This window comes from Halteromyces radiatus (genome assembly GCF_025201355.1).
Source record: "Halteromyces radiatus strain CBS 162.75 chromosome Unknown BX664scaffold_1, whole genome shotgun sequence".
NCBI classification, from domain to species: Eukaryota; Fungi; Mucoromycota; class Mucoromycetes; order Mucorales; family Cunninghamellaceae; genus Halteromyces; species Halteromyces radiatus.
Genome location: NW_026251687.1, coordinates 1,274,394 through 1,296,352, shown reverse-complemented (window position 1 = coordinate 1,296,352; position 21,959 = coordinate 1,274,394). Strand labels below are relative to the sequence as shown.

General features: G+C 33.6%; 8 protein-coding genes across 8 annotated transcripts; 3 read left to right on the top strand and 5 right to left on the bottom strand.

Moving 5' to 3' along the window:
- Positions 1 to 106: 106 nt before the first annotated feature.
- On the bottom strand, positions 107 to 2,570 carry BX664DRAFT_320018 (histone acetyltransferase GCN5). Its single transcript, XM_051543049.1, has 9 exons — positions 1,829 to 2,570; positions 1,586 to 1,767; positions 1,368 to 1,497; positions 1,193 to 1,306; positions 1,051 to 1,131; positions 800 to 980; positions 704 to 737; positions 499 to 647; positions 107 to 432 (listed from the first exon to the last, which is right to left on the bottom strand). Exons 1-9 carry the CDS (start codon positions 2,093 to 2,095, stop codon positions 239 to 241), a joined length of 1,332 nt encoding a protein of 443 aa, XP_051404534.1. The 5' UTR covers positions 2,096 to 2,570; the 3' UTR covers positions 107 to 238.
- Positions 2,571 to 5,201: 2,631 nt separating this feature from the next.
- On the top strand, positions 5,202 to 7,598 carry BX664DRAFT_320016 (uncharacterized protein; the record flags this gene model as incomplete). The annotated part of the gene is made up of 8 exons (XM_051543048.1): positions 5,202 to 5,593; positions 5,670 to 5,780; positions 5,869 to 6,054; positions 6,107 to 6,338; positions 6,417 to 6,482; positions 6,555 to 7,102; positions 7,176 to 7,318; positions 7,397 to 7,598. Coding segments are annotated over 8 exons (1,709 nt in total), but the record flags the coding sequence as incomplete, so codon positions are not given.
- A 314-nt stretch (positions 7,599 to 7,912) lies between these two features.
- BX664DRAFT_309976 (uncharacterized protein) lies at positions 7,913 to 10,625 on the bottom strand (the record flags this gene model as incomplete). Its single annotated transcript, XM_051542533.1, has 11 exons — positions 7,913 to 8,133; positions 8,205 to 8,336; positions 8,442 to 8,643; positions 8,714 to 9,049; positions 9,142 to 9,449; positions 9,516 to 9,664; positions 9,730 to 9,804; positions 9,869 to 10,023; positions 10,089 to 10,198; positions 10,269 to 10,457; positions 10,535 to 10,625. 11 exons carry the CDS (start codon positions 10,623 to 10,625, stop codon positions 7,913 to 7,915), a joined length of 1,968 nt encoding a protein of 655 aa, XP_051404532.1.
- A 1,369-nt stretch (positions 10,626 to 11,994) lies between these two features.
- On the top strand, positions 11,995 to 13,708 carry BX664DRAFT_320010 (allantoicase). The gene is made up of 5 exons (XM_051543047.1): positions 11,995 to 12,116; positions 12,180 to 12,354; positions 12,491 to 12,805; positions 12,893 to 13,302; positions 13,384 to 13,708. The coding sequence occupies exons 1-5, from the start codon at positions 12,053 to 12,055 to the stop codon at positions 13,494 to 13,496; spliced, it is 1,077 nt and encodes a 358-aa protein (XP_051404531.1). The 5' UTR covers positions 11,995 to 12,052; the 3' UTR covers positions 13,497 to 13,708.
- A 204-nt stretch (positions 13,709 to 13,912) lies between these two features.
- BX664DRAFT_253594 (Prp18 domain-containing protein) lies at positions 13,913 to 14,735 on the bottom strand (the record flags this gene model as incomplete). Its single annotated transcript, XM_051540315.1, has 4 exons — positions 13,913 to 14,069; positions 14,138 to 14,277; positions 14,336 to 14,476; positions 14,553 to 14,735. 4 exons carry the CDS (start codon positions 14,733 to 14,735, stop codon positions 13,913 to 13,915), a joined length of 621 nt encoding a protein of 206 aa, XP_051404530.1.
- Positions 14,736 to 15,667: 932 nt separating this feature from the next.
- Positions 15,668 to 16,974, top strand: BX664DRAFT_319995 (S-adenosyl-L-methionine-dependent methyltransferase). The gene is made up of 4 exons (XM_051543046.1): positions 15,668 to 15,918; positions 15,994 to 16,178; positions 16,259 to 16,550; positions 16,613 to 16,974. Exons 1-4 carry the CDS (start codon positions 15,723 to 15,725, stop codon positions 16,774 to 16,776), a joined length of 837 nt encoding a protein of 278 aa, XP_051404529.1. The 5' UTR covers positions 15,668 to 15,722; the 3' UTR covers positions 16,777 to 16,974.
- Positions 16,975 to 17,344: 370 nt separating this feature from the next.
- On the bottom strand, positions 17,345 to 18,817 carry BX664DRAFT_319989 (uncharacterized protein). The gene has a single exon (XM_051543045.1). It carries the CDS (start codon positions 18,767 to 18,769, stop codon positions 17,477 to 17,479), a length of 1,293 nt encoding a protein of 430 aa, XP_051404528.1. The 5' UTR covers positions 18,770 to 18,817; the 3' UTR covers positions 17,345 to 17,476.
- Positions 18,818 to 19,042: 225 nt separating this feature from the next.
- On the bottom strand, positions 19,043 to 21,643 carry BX664DRAFT_319988 (retinal pigment epithelial membrane protein-domain-containing protein). Its single transcript, XM_051543044.1, has 5 exons — positions 21,199 to 21,643; positions 20,948 to 21,141; positions 20,595 to 20,883; positions 20,069 to 20,514; positions 19,043 to 19,964 (listed from the first exon to the last, which is right to left on the bottom strand). Exons 1-5 carry the CDS (start codon positions 21,586 to 21,588, stop codon positions 19,139 to 19,141), a joined length of 2,145 nt encoding a protein of 714 aa, XP_051404527.1. The 5' UTR covers positions 21,589 to 21,643; the 3' UTR covers positions 19,043 to 19,138.
- Positions 21,644 to 21,959: the final 316 nt, after the last annotated feature.

Genomic DNA, 21,959 nt, shown 5'->3' with positions numbered 1-21,959 from the left:
GAGAATGAGGCAATTTTGAGAGATTGTGGTTCCGAATTTTGTTTGCATAATCTGACGTAACTGATGATACTACTATTATTATAATTATTATTATTATTATTTAATCCTTTGGCATAAAATGAATACTTTATTTACATGTAATGAAAAAAAAAAAGAGATGAGGGTAATAAAATTAATAATAATAATAAAAAAGAAATATTATATACTAAAATGAAAGAGAGAGAGGGAATATAAATGACTAGTTAGAGTTGCCAGACCATACTTGTAATCGTTCCTTGAAATATCGTTCTAGTTTGGTAGCACATCTAGCATAGTTGGTTCCTTCTGCATTGTATGTTCTACAGTTATCAAAAATCTTTTGTACATCTGTTACAAATTCTTCCATGGTTGAATACATATCCCCTTCCACATTTTGTTCTAATGTTGTCAAATCTAAAAAAAAAAAACATTATATTAGTCTCTTTGTTAAATAGAATGACATTATATTGATAGTCTTACCCATAGGTTCCGTGATAACATCATAATAATCCACTACTTCATCTGCATTGACTGGTTCACTAAAAGGCCATGAACTTGCATGTGATTGAAGTTCTGAAACCAAATGTCGCATTTGATTATAATGAGGAGGATGTCTTGGTCGATTAGATCTAGAAAATGATAATAATAATCAATATTTCATTTTCATCTTTTTCATTTCACTTACAATTGATCCATTTCAGGTGTCCAACCAGACTCCCCTATTGATAAAATAATCATGTCAGTCAAAATAAAAGGTTTCTTTTTTTTCCTATTAACTTACGAACACCAGGTACCGATAATGGATCAATACTTCGTTTTCCATCTTCACCCACTGGCATTTCTAAACCAGGAAATACAATATGGGAAGTAGAAAATTGTTTGGTTTTTTCATATACGGCCTGTCGTTGTATTGCCAGAATACTTTGTGCTTGTAAATATTTCACCTTAGGAACCACCGTGCACTATTAATAATAATAATAAAAAAAAAGGATGAATTTATGTTCTTTATTCATCTCATTTATACCATTTTACCTGCATGATAGTACCACCTTCATAATCCTTGATGTATCCAACCCAATTTCGGCGATCCAATGTAATGTCAGTAGTGAATCCCTAAAAAAAAAAAAAAAATACAAATCGAATCATTCTCTTCTATTTTTTTTCCTGTTGTTACCTGTTTTTTGAAGTATCCAGTAGCATAGTTATCTGCATAAGTCAAGAAATGTTTCATTGGTGTATGAGTAGTCACATAATCCTTCAAATGATTCATAAGATGAGATCCATAGCCCTACAAAAAAAAAAAAAAAGATTAAACAATCCATCTAAATTTAAATCATTTCATTCGTTACCTTGACTTGTTCTGTGGAAGCAATAGCACAAAACACAATTTCAGCAAATTCTTGGGCATCGAATGGTCGATAACAAATACCACCAATCACCTTCATAGGACGTCGAATCAAAGCAATACTACGATGATTTCTATCGTATTCATATAAGAAGAAGAAGAATAAAAATGAAAAAAAAAGAATTCAGTATAAGCTTGTATTTATATATGGATATCTTTTACCTATCGTAAACAAGACGAGCAATATATTCCTTTGGCATCATGGGTAATTGTTTTTGAAAGATATTCTTCAAGCCAGTCAGGTAGATCATACTTTCTGGAGCACCATCATTCAGCACTACTTTGACTTCAATATCACCATTTCGTTCTTCAATCATTGCAGGATTCTCCTTTCGTTCCAATAACTAAACAATAATAAAAAGATTATCAATCTTCTTATTTCTTATTTTTGTTATGTTTACTTACAGTGAATTCTTCCAAAGATTTGATTGATCCATCATCATTCAGAGGTCCATCCTTATCATGCGGTAAGCCATTGACGTTGAGTGATTCTTCATTCAGTAATTCGGCATTTGGGGGTTCATTTTCCAAAGATCCATTCTTGATTGTTATTTCTGATGCTGTCGCAGTGGATGATGAAGAGCTTCCCATAGTTGGTTCTGCAGTCCCTATTGCTTTTGTTTTCCTTCCGATTTGTGCTGACTGTCCTTCACTTTCTTTGTCTATGTCCATACTCCGGTTTCCTTCATCTTCATCTTGTATTTTTTTGGTGTCACCTTGATTATTGTGTCCATTCTGTTGTTGTTGTTGTTGTTCTTGCTGATTGTCGTCCCTATTGCCAGCTGTAGACGGGTTGGATTTTCGACTTGATCTAGATTCAACATTTTGAGATTCAATAGTAGATATATCAGACGATTCCTTGGTGGTAGTTGGTATAGAATCTGATGGTGGTGCTTTGGTTGTATATGCATCAGATTGTTGATGTCGACCATGCTCTACGTTTTCATCTTCGGGTTCTTCCTCTTCATCGTCAGCTGCAGCGTCATCATCGTCATCATCATCTCTGTCTTCGTCATCATCATCGTCATCGTCTTCATCTACATCAGCATCGGCATCGTCATCTTCTTCTTCTACATCCTCATCATCATCGTCGTTGTCATTAGGAACTTCATCATCATCATCATCAACATCATCATCATCGTCATCATCTTCTTCTTCTTCATCATCATCATTGTCGTCTATGTCGTCTTCGTGACCATGTGTATCAGACTTGTGTCGCTTTGCTTCACTTTCTTCAGTTCCTTCACGTTCCCTTTTAGAGTATCGTTCATCTAGATTATGAAGAGAAAAGAAAAAGAATGAATGAATGATCAAAGATAATAATAATAATAGTAATATCACCTCCATCAATAGAAGACAGTGATGAAGCTTCAGATAAAAAACCTTCCGTCAAAGAATGTTCGAGCATTTGTCTTGAAAGCGAAAAAAAAAAGAAAGAAGAGAAAATAAGCGATCAATATACTAAATAAGAATATTAGAAAGTGTCTTTTTTCCTTACTTTTGTAAAGATCGAATGGTATTGTTTGTATAATCGTAATCGTTTTCTTTGTTATTTTCCTAAGATTAATAGAAAAAAAAAAAAAAAAGAAAAGAAAAAAAAAAAAAAAGAAGGAGTTGAAACTTCGCAAATTGAATTTTTTTATAAATTGTCGTCTTACCTTGAGAATATCTTTAATACGTAAAGCAAGCTTCACTCGACGCTCCATATCCTCAAAATGATCTACATGAGTATTGACAGAATGACCACAATAACATAACGTATTGTTTTGTTCCTGTGATGAAGGACGCCAGCCTTGGCAAGAACATTGGTCACAAGATAGATGTCGAGCAACCAATAGAGCTTTTTCTTCAAAAGTAAAGTCCATGGACAGAATTCAATCGGCAAAAAAGAGGTCCAATAATAATAATACAACAATAGTCAAGTAATAAAAGGAAAGAAAATATTAAAAAGAAAAAGGATATTCTCCCCACATTGTTAAAAAAAAAAAAAAAAGAAAAAGAAGCCCGCGGTTTTAAAAATATGTAATAGCTTAAAAAAAGATGGTTGATTTTTTTCATGGAATCATATAAACACGCACGCGTAATAATGATTGATAAAAATAAAACAAAATAGATTTTATTTTATTTTCAAATTGAATAAAGTATAGATAATAATAAAAATAACAGTAATAATAATAATGATATAAGGAAACCAATAAGAGAATTCTTGACCCAAAAGATACAATTAGTTATCACCAGGAATTTCATTTTTTTGTTCATACCAAATCAATTTGAGGCTCTATTGGAGCGATCCGTTTATTTGGATCTAGCCCGCATCTTCTTTCTCTTGGCCTTGAGACGTCTTTGTCTTTTCTTCTTCCACTTATCTCTCACTATAATAACAAAAAAAAAAGTACCATTAGTTTAGAGGAATAAATGGATGATATATGTTATAGATGAATGGATGAATGAATGGATGGATGAATGGATGGATGAATGGAGGGATGAATGGATGGATGAATGAATGGATGGATGGATGAATGGATGAATGGATGGATGGATGGATGGATGGATGGATGGATTGATGGATGTCTTTTTTTTACTTACTATTGAAATAATAGAAATGAGTTTAAGGAAGAACCAAATCCAAGGATGCCCATTTTGGGCTTTTAACTACTGTCGCCATCTGAAAATCATCATCTGAATCTCTTCTGAGTCTACCTTCTCTGTTAGTCTACTTTTTTTTTATTTTTTTTTTACCTATCCGATAAAAAGACTATTGTCATGAAATATGATTATCTTTGTCACATTTTTTTCTTTACTATTTCTTTTTCTTAAGAATATCCTTTCTCTGAAAACCATCTTATTTTTTTTATAAACAATCCTACAAATTGTACCAGGTAGTGGATATTCAAACTAGCTCTTCCTTTTTGTTATTCAGTTGAGTTCCCCTGAATCTTTTTTTTTTTTTGTTCTAAAAAAACTTTTTTTTTTCGCATCAAACGTATTCATTATTCATGAGCAAACTCACGTGGTCAGTAACATCAACCATCATTTTCTTGATTTGGCAAGAGTAAGAGAGGATTGATCTATTATTTTTTACACATACTGTACATATCCATCTTTGATCAATGACTGTATTCTCATTTTAGAATACCGCATTGACCTATCTATACGTTTAAGCCTACTTTTTTTTTTTTTTGGTATGATCATCTATTTATGACAAACATCATATTATTATGCTAGAGGAATTAATAAAAGTGGATTTTGTGATTCATTGTATCAAACGACACTTTGTAAAGGTTTTGTTTTGAAATGCTGATAGCCTATTGCTTATACAAAACTTGACATGTATCTCTTTACACTTTTGTAATTTGCTTAAAAGTCATCATCATTGCACCAAATTTGGACTGCACATTAATGAAAGCATTCTCTTTCACTTATATTAATAACTGTTTATACCTTACCTCCCAAACTATAGAGTAAATTAAAAAACAGATATCAATATCATCATCGCTCATTCAATAATGGTCATCATCCCATAAAACTACTACCATTAGATTCCTCTTAAAAAAATAGTCTAATATCATCTAATCTCATTTTATCACTTACCTTGCAACCTAACGTTGCAATGATCATCAAAAGGATTTCATCCATTTTTTGAAAAATTGCCTGATGGTCCCTCGACGATTTATTTCCACAGCTAAAATTTGGCTGAGGAGTCCGAAAATTTTGGCTGTAGAAATAGAAAACCTGGCTCATTTTTTTTTTTTTTGACATTTTTTCTTTTTGTTTGCCAACATGATTTCAGCAGCCTTAAGAGCATCTGCCAAACGGTCCACTTCACGTATAGCAAGAACTAATATAGTTTCCACTCAATATGTTCGACATTATACGTCGACTCAACCATCTGGTCATACTTCAAATGCTACTCCTTGGGCTATTGGTTCTCTCTTAGTTTTTGGTCCTCTTATTTTCAAATTGACTTCCCCTCCTCCTAAAAAACGACAACAACAACAACATCATGAAGAACCACCTGTTGTTCAAACCACCATTACTGTGACTGAACCTACTCCTTCTCCCCCTGCTCCTGTTCCCAAGAAAATTCAAAAACCTTATGTCTTGATTGGTGCTGGTACCGCGTCTTTTGCTGCTGCTCATTCAATCAAGGAAGTGGATCCTGAAGCTAATGTATTGACTTATAAAATAAACATGAATTCCTTAAACTCATCCTTTTCTTTTTTTTTTCTTTCTGTTTATAACGTAGGTGATTATTATTGGTGATGAAGCTTATAGTCCTTATATGCGTCCTCCATTGTCCAAGGAAATTTGGTTCTCTGAAGATCCTGAAGTGACTAAACATTTACGATTTAAGGATGTAAGTTTTGATAAGGACATATATATATATATATGTTTTGGATTACAAACACTTATCTCTTTTTTTTTTTTTTTGTATACATATCTAGTGGGAAGGAAATGAACGTAGTATTTACTATCAAGATGATTCACTTTATGAAATCCTTGAAGATGCTTCTGGTTCTGATTTATCCACTGAAAAGATCAAGTTATTATTGAACAAACCTGTGACCAAATTAAATGTGGAAGATCATACTGTGACACTTGCTGACGGAAGTATCATCTACTACAACAAGGTATAAAAAAAAATTCAATCATTATAAGGATATTCATTTTATTTTCTTGTAGGTACTTTTGGCTACTGGAGGTGCTCCTAAACAACTCCCTAAACAACCAGAATCACCTAATATTACGACTTTCCGTACCATTGATGATCTTAAACAATTAGATGCCATTGTCAAACCTGGTACTCATATTGCTGTTGTGGGTGGTGGTTTCTTGGGATCTGAATTGGCTGTCGCTTTGGCCAAAAAAGCTAGCAAGCAAAAAGATATCCAAATCACTCAAGTCTTCCCTGAAGGTAGGAACAAAAAAAAAAAAAAAGATGATAGGAAATGTGGATTTAATTTTTTTTTTCTTCTTCTTCTTTTTCTACTAGAGGGTAATATGGCTAATGTATTCCCTTCTTATTTGACTAAATGGACCACTAGTCGTGTACGAAAAAGTAAGACCATGATAAAAGAAAAAAAAATACCAAACATTTGATTAAAAAATATATTATTTTTTATGATATTAGCGGGTGTGGATGTCAAGAACAACAGTGTGATCGATTCATTACAAGTATCAGATGACAATAAGAAGATCAAAATGATTTTAGATGCAGGTATGGATTCTCTGGATGTAGATCATGTGGTGGTAGCTGTTGGTATTGAACCTCGTGTAGACTTGGCACGCGAAGCTGGATTGGAAATTGATGAACAACGTGCTGGAGTGATGGTCAATGCAGAATTGGAAGCTCGAAAGGATGTGTATGTAGCCGGTGATATGGTTTCATTCCATGATATTCAACTGGGCCGTCGTCGTATTGAGCATCATGATCATGCTGTGCTCAGTGGTCGTCATGCTGGTCAAAACATGGTTGGACAAAAATCAAAACCTTACCGACATCAATCCATGTTCTGGTCTGATCTTGGTCCTGAAGTAGGTTATGAAGCCGTAGGTTTGGTTGATTCTCAATTGTCTACCGTCAGTGTCTGGGCCAAATCCACTACTAAAGAAGAAAATAAAAAGGAAGAGGATGAAGTGACAAAGCCTTCAAAACCCAATCCTTTCCAAGGTGAAAAGGTAAGTCTCCAAAAAAAAAAAAAAATGGTTTGTCACTGACTTTTTATATATATATATATATATATATATGTAGTTTGAAAAAGGTCTTGTATTCTATGTTCGCGACCGTAAGATTGTAGGTTTACTTCTTTTCAACGTGTTTGGCAAAGTCCAAGAAGCTCGCGATATTATTGATGCTGGTTTGACCTCGGATAAGATTGATCATCTTCTCAAAAAGTAAGAAACTAAGAAAGAAAAAAAAACAATAACTATAGGACTGATCTGTTTCTTTTTAATATATATAAAAAAAAATAGATTCGATCTTTACTCTGATGATGCCCACTAGATAGTGTCCTTGTCCTTCTTGTCCCCAACTCTTTTTTATCTTTATTATTTTTACATTGTCCCTTCTAGATTAGATAGTTTTTGTCTTTATATATTATGTATGTGTCATTGAATAATATTAATAAAAAAATTCATATGATTCTTATGATGATGATGGAATTCAATAGATCAGACTAATTATACTTTTAATAACAAAACTAGTATGATTTTATTAATTGTGTTGTATGTACAAAGAGAATATAGGGTAGTAATTGGAATTAGATTTTTTTTTTCTAAAAAATAAAATAAATTAAAGTCTATCATAAAGGGAAATGTCAGTGTGTGCATGTATGTATATGTATATGTACGTGGAGAAAAAAAAAAAGGAAGAAAATATCTATGTAGAAAAAAAAAAAAAAAAAAAAAGGGATGCTATATATATTTTTTTCTTTAAAAAAAAGGGAGGATAAAAGACAAGTAATGTATAAAGTAGAGTCATCATGACTTTCACTGAAGCACACACTGACAGAATGATTTGATACGTCGACGCATATTGCCCCGAATCGTTGATGATGGTTGTTCTCGTTCTTCAAAAGTTTGTATATCGCTGTTTGATTGACCTAGAGAAGAAGTATCCAATGGAGTACCACGCAAAGTTTGAGTACTTATACCAGCTTCTATGTCATCAGATTGTTCTAGTGCTTGTAATGATGGAGGATGTCGTATATCTATCCAAAAAAATGGTATGAACTTCTTTTTTTTTTCATTTATTCATGAATATTCCTTTTCCTCCTCTTACCACTCATTTCATATATGCTACTAGATAAAGAGGAAGCTGCTTCTCCACCTACACCAGAGTCATGTGCTTTTTCTTTTCTTGATTCCCATATAATACAATTGTCTTGAATCACTTTAACAGCAAAACTCATATCTGGAAAAAAAAAAAAAAAAACAAAGTGAGTTTGTAATAAATATCATTTGAAAACGTATGGACATCCTTCTTTTTTTTTTCCCCTTTAACATCTTTTCTACTTACCAGGTAAAACATTTGCCACAGCATCAAATAGCTTTCCTGCCACATTTTTCTTGAATCCCAATTGAAAATCTTCCAAAGAGATCTTGCCTCGATCATTAATAGGTAAAACTGACAAACCAAGTTCTTTTTCCAGATCACCTTGTTCATGGAATTCTTGTTGAAGTATTTCTGCCCATTTTTTTGCCACAGGGAATGGTCTTGCCTGTATATATATAAGAGAAAGAAAAAAGTAACCATAAATATTTATATTATATATAGACACTCAAACTTACACAATTACTAATATCTGCACATTTGATAAGAGATCCACAAATCAGAATGATTTCGTTTTCCGCTTGCTCTTGATCTTTTACGTCAACAGGTTGTAGATCTAACCTTGTTTTTTGTGCTTGAATCTTGTTGACATAATCATCATGAAGTCCCATATCTGTAGCCAAGATACTTTGTACTATAATCTTTCGGAATCGGGTATATTCAGCAGTTGTTTGCCATTCAGTCAGAGGTTGGAAACAATGCCGTTGTAGAATATTGAAGAAAACCATAGCATGAAAGCTTTCAAGTACTGATCGATCATTATACATCAATGCTAATGGAGTCGCCGTCCTGATCTAGATAGAGATGGAATTAAAAATAAAAAATTGTTTTACTATTTCAGTTCATTATTTTTTTTATCACCGTTAATGATAGAAATGTTTCTTACCATAAAGATATTGTTGACACCAGGATGACCCACATCATGACCTATACTCGCCAGAATCAATGCTAGGATATCGTATGAAGAGAATAATGATTTCATATTTCCATTGTCTTTGAACCAATCGTATTGTCCAGGAGGAGTTTTGAAGTCGATACTAGGGGAGGCACCTGTATCCATAGGAAGTAGAACACCTATCTGACATAAAAAGTAATAAGTAGCTTGCATCACATCAACTGCATGCTGGAAGTTGTGATACGGATTCAAGGATTGATACATATTTGCCACATCAAAGATAAAGTCATAAAGTTCATCTAAATTTTCATTGAGAATAGAAGGAGTAATGAGTTTTCCTTGATTTCATTTACTTCACAATTTACCATCCGAAAAAGAGATATGTTGTAATTCCGGCATTTCAAGCACATGGTTCAAGAGAATGAATACACATTGCATAAGTTCATAATGATCAAAATCAAAGGGTGCAAAATGCCAGCTACTAAGTTGAGACCGTAAACGAGCATTTGTTTCACTACGTAAGATTAAATTAGAATGGATTCATTTTCTCTCCCTCTTTTTTTTTTTTAATTGATTTACCTTGAAAGTTTATTCAGTTGTGATCGACTAATATTGGCATCGCGAATAAAGTATTCAGAGACACTTTGATGAATTCTATATTGATGATGATGGTTACTAAGATCAAAAAAAAAAAAAAGGTAATCTCTATATTACTTACAAATTGCTATTCACTTGAAAGACAGATTGTAACCTTTTTTGAAACGCTTTCCAATTTGTCCCCTTTGATTCGCCTGACTCGATTGACTTCAATGAAGATGCTGATCGTTGTCTTTGACTTTCCTGACGATGACGCCTAGCTGATCGGACGATATTCTATATAAATATTAAATTAAATTAAATTAAATGTCATATATATAAGTTATTATTATTATTATTACCAAAAATAAAGTGTTGACGACTTCTTGACGTAAAGGTTTAATAATATAATCACAAGCACCATGATCAAGGCATTTCACCATGAAATCCGTAGAGCAACAAGAGGAATAGACTAGTAACCCCCCAAAAAAGGAAAAGGTATAGAATTAGAATCCATTATTTATATTTAAATAAATATATACCAATAGGAGCCACATTTTGTAGTGAACCATTATTCATAGCATATCGAATTGAATCCAAAGTATCCAATAATGTTTCACCAGAATAAGCATTATCATCCAATAATACCAAAGTTGACATTTCATCCCCCTTACTTGAATAATGTGCTTGAAGAATCCCTAGAACATCAGGATGACTTGGTACAAAAGTTACTAACAAAAAAAAAAAAAAACCACGTGAGGAAATGGAAACCAAAATAAAGGACCGATCTATTGTAATTTTGACTTACCAAAAGAAAAGACTGTATGTAACAATGAAAGAGATTCATCAGAGTTTTCAGAATCAGTGACAACAACCACACAGCATTGACTAGCATCCATAATAGTTGTTGGTATTTTTGTCGGATAATAAGGAATATATAGATCCAAAATAGGGAGAGAGTATAATACTATAGTATATTTTGGTACGTTGTCTTGTTCAGTGTAGATTCCAGTATATATATATATGTATATATATATATATATATATTGTTGTTATTTTGTTCTTTTTGTTGTTACTGTTGTTGATATAAAGAAAAGGTGAATCACAAAAAAAGAAAAAAGAAAAAGTTCAAACAACCCGCAAAATAGCAAACCTAATCAATTCCATTTAGTCAAATGAATTTTTTTTTAAAAAAAGGAAAATTCAAGAATAAGTTTCTTAGGGTCATTCAATCATAACATATTACAAATGTATTGTTGCTTACATGCAGAGAGTATGTAGCCTGTAAACGAGTGATGTAAGTGAAGAAAGAAAGAAGCGTGACAATAGTATGTTTCAAATGGGGAAGGGAAAAAGGGAAAAGGAGTCCACTTTTTTTTCCGATTCTACCAACCAATCACGGGCGGAATGTGAAACCTGATTTCATGCGTTGTGAACTTCCCTTTGACTCTTTCAGTGACCAGATCATAGCTTATTACTTTAAATCAATCATCATCTACTATAAATTAATGTAATTATCAAGGCAGTTTGAATTATTCAGAGAAAGAAAAAAAAAGTATGATACCAAGAAAGACAAAGAAGAAGGATTTATGTCGTCATCTTTACCATAAATTTTTGGGGTGAAGAATAAACACTTACTACATTTTAAGACTTTTTGTCTATTCTTTCCTTCTATGTTTTTTTTTTCTTTTTGTTACTTGTTCATCTCCTATTTAAAATACTATGAACTATTGTGCGGTTTTCTTTTTTTTTTTTCTTAAAAAAACAAAAACAAAAACAAATGATCATCATCATCTCTCTGTGCCCTGAATTCCCCATCATCATAAATGGTGAGAAGAAATATGCTTACATATCGGTGTTTTCTGATGACCTTTAGTCTGTGTAACTGCCACCTATACCTTTTTCCATAATTGGATAGTCATATCCTTGCCACCTATATCTTTTGAATAACCAATCAAAGTTGATTTAATTCTTTGTTTTATCATATCATAGTTTATATTTACATATATAAAATCATATATTCATCATTGTATATCTTAAGTGGATGAATAAATTATTTAAGAAATAGAGTATGATTTAAACAAGTAGAGTATAAAATAATACATTTTGTAACGGCTCCGAAGAAATCGGGTATCATAAACTGGGGTATATTTTTTAGAAGGTGTTGACTATATTGAAAAAGCTTCTCGTGATGTGATTCGATAAAGTTTATTCGCCGACGGCATCAAATTTAAGATATAAAGAAGTTGTCTTTTTTTTTTTTTATTTTTTTTTTTTCTTTCTTTCTTTCTTCTCTACTTTATTTTTATAAAATCAATAAATAACAATGGCTGCCTACAAACGTGTTGAATTCGAAAACTTTTCAAAGACTTCTTTGGCTTCTTGTACTGGTAAGATAAAAGTTTTTCTATTGATTTTTAGTGATTTGACCCATTCTTTTTTTTTTATTATAGATCTCGCTAGTGCTGCTACTGGTACCACCATTGTTCATGTTACTGATGAATTCTTTGCTCCTGCCACTAATATGATTAATCCTGCTCCTCCTCTTCATTGTCCTGGTCGTTTCGTTGATACTGGTGCTTGGATGGACGGTTGGGAAACCAAACGCCACAATCCTACTTATGATTGGTAAGTTACAAATCCGGAAGGTTCCTCCTGCCACAGTCCTCCTCAAAACAAACATCACTTTTTTTTAATGCACGACAAGAAAAAAAAAAAAAACTTATCTCTCTCTCTTATCTTACTTTTTCTTTGAAATAAATAGGGCTGTTATCAAATTGGGTTTCCCTGGTTCTTTCCGTGGTTTTGACATTGATACTCATTACTTCACTGGTAACCAAGCTCCTGCTGCCTCTGTTGAAGGTGCTTTTGTTCCTGAAGGTGATGTCTTGGCCGATAATGTCAAGTGGACTGAAATCTTGCCCAAGGTTGAACTTCCTCCTACTTGTCATAATGTGTTTGAACTCGAAAAAGAATCTGCTGTTTATACTCATCTTCGTTTGAATAACATTCCTGATGGCGGTATTGCTCGTTTCCGTGCCTATGGTAATGTTCAACCTATTTGGTCCGAAGATAAGTCGTAAGTTATTGTTGATTAAAAAAAAAAAAGATATATATGTGTGATATGGTAGATTAATAATCCTTTCAATTTGATTATTTCATCTAGTGCTATCGTTGACCTTGCTTACCTTGGTAACGGTGCCAAGGCTGTTGAAGTGAGTAACTCTCATTATACACCTGGTTCCAATGTGTTGTTGCCTGGTCGTGGTCAAAACATGGGTGATGGATGGGAAACCAAACGTTCTCGTACTCCTGGACATGTTGATTATGTCACTGTTCGTTTGGGTGCCAAGGGTCATTTGTTGAAGGCTGAATTGGATACGTCTCATTACCGTGGTAACTATCCTAACAAGATTAAGATTGAAGCTACCAACTCTGATGCTGAAATCCCTCCTGCTGATGCTAAATGGACTAGTTTGGTTGAACCTGTTTCTGTTGGTCCTCATGATATCTTCTACTTTGATCTTCCTCACACTGACAAGGTCTTCAGTCACGCCAAGGTGACCATTATTCCCGGTAAGTCATAGAAGAAAGACGTTGTAAAAAAAAAAAGGAGGATGAGTTAATTTTTTTTTTTTTTTGATCTTTTCATAATAGATGGCGGTTTCAAGCGTATTCGTCTCTATGGTGTTCGTGAAGGTGGTGCTATTCCCAAGCTTCCAATTGAACGTCCCAATATCCACACTTTGGAAATCATCAATGGTGTTTAAATCCTATCTCTTTTTATATTTTTTCTTTATACTTTTTTTTTTATATATGTATCGTGTATCTCTTCCTTTGTAGAAAAAAAACCCAAAACTGTACTTTAGCCTTCCCCTTCCTTTTTTTTTCTTACTCATATATCTCCCTCATAACTATTTAGAAATATAGTTGTACTGATCGTCATTCTTTAAATAAAAGATCTACATGTATATAAAAAAAATATAGTCTGATGTTACCTCCCATTCTTTTTGTTATCATACCCCTTTACTCTTGCCTTTATTCGTAAATGACACCTCTGATCCTTTCAAGGAATACAGATCATCAGCAAAAGATACGATGAAATAGTCATCTCATAACCAAACAGTGTTTCATTCAATATATACATAAAAAAAATTATTTCTTTATTCAAAAATAAATCATCTAATTATGAGATTTGTGATAAAGTATATGGAGGATATTTGGTTTGGGCAAATGTCATCAAACGTTTCACACCTTGAATCCATTTTCTTGAAGTTTCGTCGTTAAGTACATGAGCTACTTGGGAAGAGAAAATTTTTTCTCGAGCAGATCGTTCGTGAATACTAGGAGAGTGAAAATGAGAAAATGAATATCCACTTTTTTTTTTTTTTTTTTTTTTTTTTGTACTTACCCCACCATGGTAACACCAATAGGCCAAGGAGCATTGCCGATGGATAATTGTAAATAGGAATCTTGAGCATCTCGGTATTGGCGAATTTGCATATAGTGAGTGATTTCAGCTACACGAGCTAGAACATCAGGTTCCAATGTCTAACAGAAATGAGGAAGAAGTGAGTCAATGTTTCTGATACTTTTAGTTCTGTCTTACCCCCTTTTTTAATTGTCGTAATAATGGTTTGATATGTTCTACTGTTTGTTTTTGCATTACTGCTGCACGTTTGCCTGGTCCACTTCGTCGTTCTTCTTCTGGTCTTGCTTCCATTGCTTCTTCCCATTCATCCATCGAGTGCTAACCCAACAATAAAATAAATAAATAAATTACAAATCATTATCTAAGATAAATATTATTATTAATTTTTTTTTACCATCAAATAGACATAGATTTGTAATGCTAGTTTGTCACGATCAGTTCGCAGTAAAGCAATATCAATAGGTTCCACAACGTATTCCGCCTTTTTCACCTTTTTCTTGTCATCATGTCCTGATCCACCTTTTTGTTTCAAGATATCCAATCGCATACCTTCTTCCATTTCCTCCAATTTTCGCATAAATTCATTTTGTTGGCCTCCATCCTAACAAGAACATTTCAAAGATTAGTTCCGTGTCAGTTATTATTTTTGTTTTTCTTGTACTTACTTCAGATCGTTCTTCCATCAATTCCAAAGCACGTAATCGAATTTTACATTCTTTATCCGTTTCTGCAAATAATCGAATAGGTTGTCCTTTGGATCGTAGTCGTCGAATAACTTCTTCTCTTGATATGTTGAATACTTCCACGTCTGCCTCCTATTCCAGTAAATAATAGTCAATATAATTCCTTTTCTTTTTTATTCAATGAGTCTCTTACTTGTTCTTGAGTTTCTGTCTTTTCTGGTTGCTTTTGTTTTTCCAACTCCCGTTTTGCCTGTATCTATAGTAATGAAAATAAAATATTGTTGAGCCAAATGTGTTGTATTTTTTTTAAAAGTTCTTACATCTTGCTGACGTTGTTTTTCCTTTTTCTACAAGTTAATAATAATAAAGAAAGAGAAAAAATGAGTAAATATATAAATACTTCCTTGTCAAAATTTATTTTTTGTTTTACGTACCAAACGTTCCTTTTCCAAAAAGGCTTCATGTTCCCGTCGATACTCTTCTTCTCGTTGTCGTTCCATTTCAGCTCGACTAAAATACTTTTTAGTTGAGCCATTTTCTTTAATTGTTGAATCTAATGTTTTTCGTTTTTGTGACTTTTGTGCTTCAATCGCTTCCTTGAGAAAATCCATAGTTGATATTTTAATATATTAAAGGAAAAAAAAAAAAGAAAGAAAGAAGGAAAAAGAAAAAGAAAGAAAAGAATCAAAATGCTAGCTTCCTCCAGTAAAAAAAAATCGTCACTGGGACGGCCTTGAAAATATCTCACCCAATAAAATCGACAGATTCATAAAAGAAAAAGGAACCTTTTGCTTTTTTGATTCTCACTGTTTTTCCTTTTCCTTTTTTTTTTTTCTTTTTTTTTCTTTTTTTCTTTTTTTTTTTAAGAACAAACCAACATCATGACGATACGCAATATAGATAACGCTCGAGTTGACATGGATACCGAACGAATTGAAAAACATGTACAGCGGGCCAAAGAAATCATTGAAAAGGACACCAAGGAAGTCGGTAGTTTTTGGGTGAACAAGTACAAAAAGGAAGCCGCTAGAAACTGGGATATCTTTTACAAACGGCATGCTACAAAGTTCTTCAAAGGTAAGAAATTGATTTAAATCAAGTGTAAAAATATTCATAATACAACACTTTATTTTTTTTTATACATCTATTTAGATCGCCATTGGACTGAAAGGGAATTCAAAGAACTTGCTTGTCAAGAAGGGGAACAAGATCAACAAAAGTTTTGTTTAGAAATCGGTTGTGGGGTTGGCAACTTTGTATTTCCTGTACTAGAAGATAACAGCAATTTATTTATATATGCCTGCGACTTTTCAAAGCGTGCTGTAGACATGGTGAAGGTAATCAAAAAAAAAAAAGAAATCATGAATATACCATACTTGATTTTTTTTTTTTTTAGCTAACATGGTTTCTTGTTTAGGAAAACGAATTATACGATGAAAAACGATGCAAGGCCTTTGTATGTGATATCACTAGCGATCCTTTAACCGACAATGTACCTGAAAATAGTTTAGATCTTGTATCGGCCATCTTTGTATTATCTGCCATCCCTCCAGAAAAGCTTCATCTTGCTATTCAAAACGTCTTCAAAGTATTGAAACCGGGTGGACAGGTCTTACTTCGGGATTATGGATTGTATGATGAAGCTCAAGTCAAATTTAGTGCTACTTCTGACAAGAAACTGGACGAAAACCTCTATGTGCGCCAAGATGGTAAGTTAATCCAGTGTACATATATGATATTGATTTGCTAATAAATCTTATTGTTTTTATAGGAACTCTAAGCTATTTCTTTTCATTAGAAGATCTTCAATCAAGATTTGAAGCTGAAGGATTCAAGACAATCAAGAATGAATATGTATACCGGGAAACAACAAATCGAAAATTGGAAATGACAGTAGATAGGATTTTTGTACAAGCCAAATTCCAAAAGCCATAGATATAGATAGTTGTAGTATATTTAATATTTAGCTTAGAAAACATGATCTCTCTCTGCATATGTATATTTGTATTTTCTTTTTTCTTTTTTACTTTCTCTTTTATTTGATTATTTTCATTCGATTCTTCTTCACATTTATATCATCAGTTTATCATGTACCATTTATCATCATCATTTGTCTCAATACACACACACATATATATAGAATAAAAAATAATTTATCATAAATAGTTGCGGCAGTAACATAATGGCTGTTTGAAGTAGGATGAGTATCTTGCTTACAGTCTCTCAATAATAATACAAAAAAATTGTATGATCTTTTTCTGATCTGATTCGTTTCCCTTTTCATTTAGCCCTTCATCATTGTAGTTCTTTTCTGGTTGACGGTTTTTCTTAGGTCTAGAGAGTATAGACCCACACATCTTGTAATAAAAATGATATCACCACACGTTAAGAAAAAATCACACGGGTATTGACTAAAAATCAATATCTGATCAAGATTGGTCGATACCAATATTTTTTTTTTTTTTTTACCATGCCATCATCAAGATAAATTATGAGTTTGACTGAAAATAATAATGAAAATCATTTATTATTATTATTATGATTATTATGATTATGATTATTATTGTTAAATAAATAAATACAACTATCAATGTATAAACACTATCTATATACACTATACTAAAGGATCCAATCATCATTCACTATCTTCGTCCAATAAGTCAACTTCATCATCTTGATCATCATCCATAGGAGAAGCAGATTGGTGATCATCATCATCATCACCATTGTTATCTTCATCATCTAGACTGGCATCGGAGTCGTATTCCAAAGGATCTTCATCATCACTGTTATTGTTGTTTGGCATGAAATCTACATCGGCATCATCATCATCATCGTCATTATTTTGTATAGCTTGTCGTTCTTCGTCATTGTCGTCATCATCACATTCCTGTTTGTATTGTTCCTTGGATGATTTGATAGGTTCAGGTGCTTTTGTCGCTTCAGTCATACTTCGATCATTGATACCCACTTTTTTAATATATCCTTCAATGCCTGCATAATCCGATTGTTCAATCATACTGAAAGGGAGATAAACCGTTTGTCTTTGGGCTATCTCTTGCAAAAAAGGAGTCCAAGAGATCGCGTCAGCTGCACCCAGAGGGTAGTGATCAGGTAATAATTGTAGGGCCAAATCAAACGTATGTTTGGTGACGTTGGTGATGACGGTAGCAGCGATCATTGTATTGGGGATAAACATAGTTGGTTTCTTGAAGCCAAATAACACACCTTGAGGTAAAAAGTACAATACGCCATCTTTGTTTCGTAAATAGGTTTTGACAAATGTTCGATCGGTATCAGGTTTACCAGTGCTTGGAGAGACGCCAGAGCATACATAAAACTGGTTGGATGGTTCCGCCAATTGTGCAGGAGTGACCACTTGGTAAGTCAACAAAAGATCCACTAGCACTTTTTTCTTGTCGATGGGTGATGTGATGGTTTGTTCTTCATTATTGTTGAGGATGGTCAAAGCGCCTTTGTCAGGGAGCGAAAGGACAAAAGGATCAGATCGTTGTGAGAAGAGAGCCGCTGTGAATGAACCTATTGGTTTTTCCGGTGTAGGGATGATACAAGCTATTTCAAAGTCGGATGTCGCAATACTATATTCCACCATGTGTGTCTTCTCGTTCACCAGTTGCAAAAAGGATTTTGTGAGCACCAGGGTATATTTCTTGCGAGCTGGTAACTGGAAGCTGAGATCGGGTATCTTGGTCCTTTGCTCATCCTGTGAATCTATGTTCATGCTATCAGGTATCAGTTTACGTTTCTTATTCCCATCATTCGTTGCTGCTGGTGTATTGTGAAGTTTCGCGCGATAATAGTCAATCAGTTGGGCAATGGTTGGTCCAGCTTTGGCATATTCCTGAATCAATTGTGTAAGAGCTGTCTTCAAACTATTATCGTCAATGTCATCTAATTGAGGTACCATAATAAATGATGTATATATTCTAAGTGTCTACAAAAAAGTAGAAGTATAGGAGAAAGAGAGAAACAGAAACGAAAAGGAGTCAAGTCACATACTTTTCTCTCTTGCCTTTTTTTTTTTTTTTTTTTTGTATTCCGCCCAAATTGGGAAATTGTGTCAATGCTCGAAAGTATCTGTGAAGAGTTGTATTGGTTCGTTGTAAAACTAACGTATTGACTGAATCATCTTCAATAAAAAGTCAATAAATGTTCAAATCAAATTAAAAAAAAAAAAAAATGAATGTAAAAAAATGGATGACTTTATTGAATAAAAATGAAAAGAGATAATAAATAGATGATCATGACAAAAATAATATGACTACTACGAGAGCGATCATTGTCTTCTCTTAAAGGATCCACGGCCAAAACTCAAAGGAATCATCATGCCAAGGTCAGATCTTGCTATTTCATTCAGGGTAGACGCGTCCAAAAACAAAAGGAAAGATGTTTGTCGAATCACATCCAAAACAACACTAATTAATACACCATCATCTTCTTTGCTAACTGATCCATCTTGTTGTTGATCTGTTGAAACCCTGGGAACGAAAATGGCTTCACTTGGATAACACCCATTATCATTCCATTTTGCTTGAAGAGTTCTAGAGTTGACATCCAACTTGACAATGCTATTCCAATAACTTGGTCGACCATTATCACCACGATTGTTTTCCATGTCGTTGCTGATATCCGATTCTGAAGTCACTCCAAGTCCATAGAGATAGGTATATTTCTTCAATTTGTACGATGGATGAAGTGTAGGTAATTCAAGATCTTGTCCAAGTTTGGTGAATGTAGCAATAGGCATCCATTGATACCATCCATTTTCATTCAAAGGTTTTTCAACATCGCCAACATCACTACTGGATCCATTGTTACCGGTACTGCTGTTACCACGAACATAATTCCATAAAGATGACATGGATGAAGTAATGCTATTCACTGAAGGGATATAGGATTGATTATTCACAAAAGTCGATTGGGCTGCATTGAGATTGTGTAAAAGATAACGCCTAACTTCTGACATTGGTAAAGGCGAAGCAGATGTCGTATCACGTAGTCGATCAGTCATTAAATGATGTGCAATAGTATCGTCTTTGTATGTCACGATATCCACAAATATTTGTCCATTATCATCTTCAAAGGCATTTGCATGATTGAATCTATAGTAAAAAAAAAAAAAAAAAAAAAAAAAAAAGGTATATTAGAAAATCAACGCATATGCTGTCTTTTTTTTTTTTTTTTTTTTTTTTTTTGGAAAACTTACCCAAAACATGGAGGAGCTTGATAATTGGCAATGACTTGACCTTTTTCCCTTGATATGACATAAAACAAAGTCGGTTCGCTAGGATAATAAGAGAAGGAATCCATAATACTTTCATTCCAAGCATATTTGACAGCACTTGAATGGGCCAACATGGGGAAGATTACCAAAATAATGTAATTTTCCGTCACTGCAAAACTGTTCACATAACCTGTTGGAGTATTGTACACAGTAGCGATGATAGAACCACGAGTATTTTGTTCAGTTGTTGAGAAAAAGTGATATCGAGTGGTTCGGTAGCCAATTTCCATAGTGAAATTAATATATTCACCAGTCTTTGCATCGTAATGTCCATTGGGACAAGAGTTGTAACCTTGAAATGCTGGATTCACTTCGTCCCAAGTAAGTACACGAGATGGTTTCAAATCAAAAGGATCTAATTCTTGAATCTAACAATAAAAAAAAAAAAAAAAAGAAGGTTGAGCAAGCAGATAGGTTTAAAAAAAGCACGAGACAGTAATAAACTTACATGATTGGCCATATTTTGACAGAATAAACGTCCATCTACACCAGGAATACTTGTCAATATTCTAGCACCACAAGGTTCTCCATCCGGTTTGCTTGCTTTTGATGCAGCCTTCATAAATTTGATCAACACAGTTTGATTAGCATGTGTGTTGAATAAGCCCGCAGGATGACAAGGAGCATAACCATGATGATCACGGATTTTTTCAATCAGGCGATGACTAGTAAGGCGGCTACGATAACTAACTGTATTTTGTTGTCCATTTACATCAAATCGATTAACAAGAGGAAGCCTTAAAAAAAAAAAAAAAAGAATTAAATATCATATCTTGGTTGATCACCACTGACAGGTCTTACCCATCAAACAAATGACCAAAAGTGAATGTTCCAGTCGCGCTTTGCAGATACCCATCCACCTCTATTTTCCTAGTATAACGAATATCAAAGGTACCAGGACCCACAGTATAGTGTTCAGTTGTCAACCATTCAGGTAATTGGCCAGAAACTGGTAACATAATCGTCTCCGTTTTATCGCCAGCATTGCAGATGCCCTAATAACGATACAATTTATCAGTACATAATAGAGAAGTAAAATCATTAAGACTTACCTTGACATGAGTAGCATTCAAATCATAGTGGTCAGTGGGTTTTGTCACAGGTGAATTGACAACAGAAGGTGAGCGTGAGATGTTGGGACTTCCGTGCGCATCCAATAGACTTTGTTCCGAACGATCTGGTGTATCGGTACTGTATGCAAAAGTAGGTTGAAGAGGATGCTCTTGAGTCACCTGAGTAATTGTATCGTCGTCATCTTGAATGTCATTATTGTCGACATTCTTGCTGCTACTGTTGTTGTTGTTGTTATTGTTATTATCGAGGCTACTAGCATGTTCGTTCTTGGTATCGTTTACATCCTTATGGTCTTTTATATACACATCTTGACCTTCATGTTCAGTGACTTGCATCAAAGTGCTGTTTTGGTCATTCACTGTATCCATTATTATGTATATCTATCGAGAAGATAAAGAGTTATATATATACATAAAAGAAAAGGGCGAAAGAAAGAACGAGAAAAAAAAAAAAAGTTCAGCCTTCTTTTTTGTCATACATGTTACGATTCAACCTCCGTTCGCTCAGTAACTCGTATGCATCATGTCAATCCTTATTCTTTTTCGTATAAAGACAAAAGATCAACTATCGAAATAGCCAATTTTTAAACACCATCATCATCATCATCATCATCATCATAGAAATTATGATCCATAACTTGAATCATCAATCATTGTTCTTTTCATATCTTACTTCTATCTGGGTGAACTCACTGATGTATGAATATCTTCTCTCTGTCAGGTTTCAATCGGCATCATCT

What these genes read in the sequence shown, in the direction of transcription:
- BX664DRAFT_320018 (XM_051543049.1), bottom strand. Translation starts at nt 2,095, where the DNA reads ATGGACATAGACAAAGAAAGTGAAGGACAGTCAGCACAAATCGGAAGG. An exon ending in CTTCCACAGAACAAGTCAAG is followed by an intron (nt 1,307 to 1,367) that starts GTAACGAATGAA and finishes TTTTTTTTGTAG; the next exon opens with GGCTATGGATCTCATCTTAT. An exon ending in ACACCTGAAATGGATCAATT is followed by an intron (nt 648 to 703) that starts GTAAGTGAAATG and finishes ATCATTTTCTAG; the next exon opens with ATCTAATCGACCAAGACATC.
- BX664DRAFT_320010 (XM_051543047.1), top strand. Translation starts at nt 12,053, where the DNA reads ATGGCTGCCTACAAACGTGTTGAATTCGAAAACTTTTCAAAGACTTCT. An exon ending in CACAATCCTACTTATGATTG is followed by an intron (nt 12,355 to 12,490) that starts GTAAGTTACAAA and finishes TGAAATAAATAG; the next exon opens with GGCTGTTATCAAATTGGGTT. An exon ending in CAAGGTGACCATTATTCCCG is followed by an intron (nt 13,303 to 13,383) that starts GTAAGTCATAGA and finishes TTTTCATAATAG; the next exon opens with ATGGCGGTTTCAAGCGTATT.
- BX664DRAFT_319995 (XM_051543046.1), top strand. Translation starts at nt 15,723, where the DNA reads ATGACGATACGCAATATAGATAACGCTCGAGTTGACATGGATACCGAA. An exon ending in GTGCTGTAGACATGGTGAAG is followed by an intron (nt 16,179 to 16,258) that starts GTAATCAAAAAA and finishes TTTCTTGTTTAG; the next exon opens with GAAAACGAATTATACGATGA. An exon ending in CCTCTATGTGCGCCAAGATG is followed by an intron (nt 16,551 to 16,612) that starts GTAAGTTAATCC and finishes TTGTTTTTATAG; the next exon opens with GAACTCTAAGCTATTTCTTT.
- BX664DRAFT_319989 (XM_051543045.1), bottom strand. Translation starts at nt 18,769, where the DNA reads ATGGTACCTCAATTAGATGACATTGACGATAATAGTTTGAAGACAGCT.
- BX664DRAFT_319988 (XM_051543044.1), bottom strand. Translation starts at nt 21,588, where the DNA reads ATGGATACAGTGAATGACCAAAACAGCACTTTGATGCAAGTCACTGAA. An exon ending in TTTGGTCATTTGTTTGATGG is followed by an intron (nt 20,884 to 20,947) that starts GTAAGACCTGTC and finishes TTTTTTTTTAAG; the next exon opens with GCTTCCTCTTGTTAATCGAT. An exon ending in GTCAAAATATGGCCAATCAT is followed by an intron (nt 20,515 to 20,594) that starts GTAAGTTTATTA and finishes TTTTATTGTTAG; the next exon opens with ATTCAAGAATTAGATCCTTT.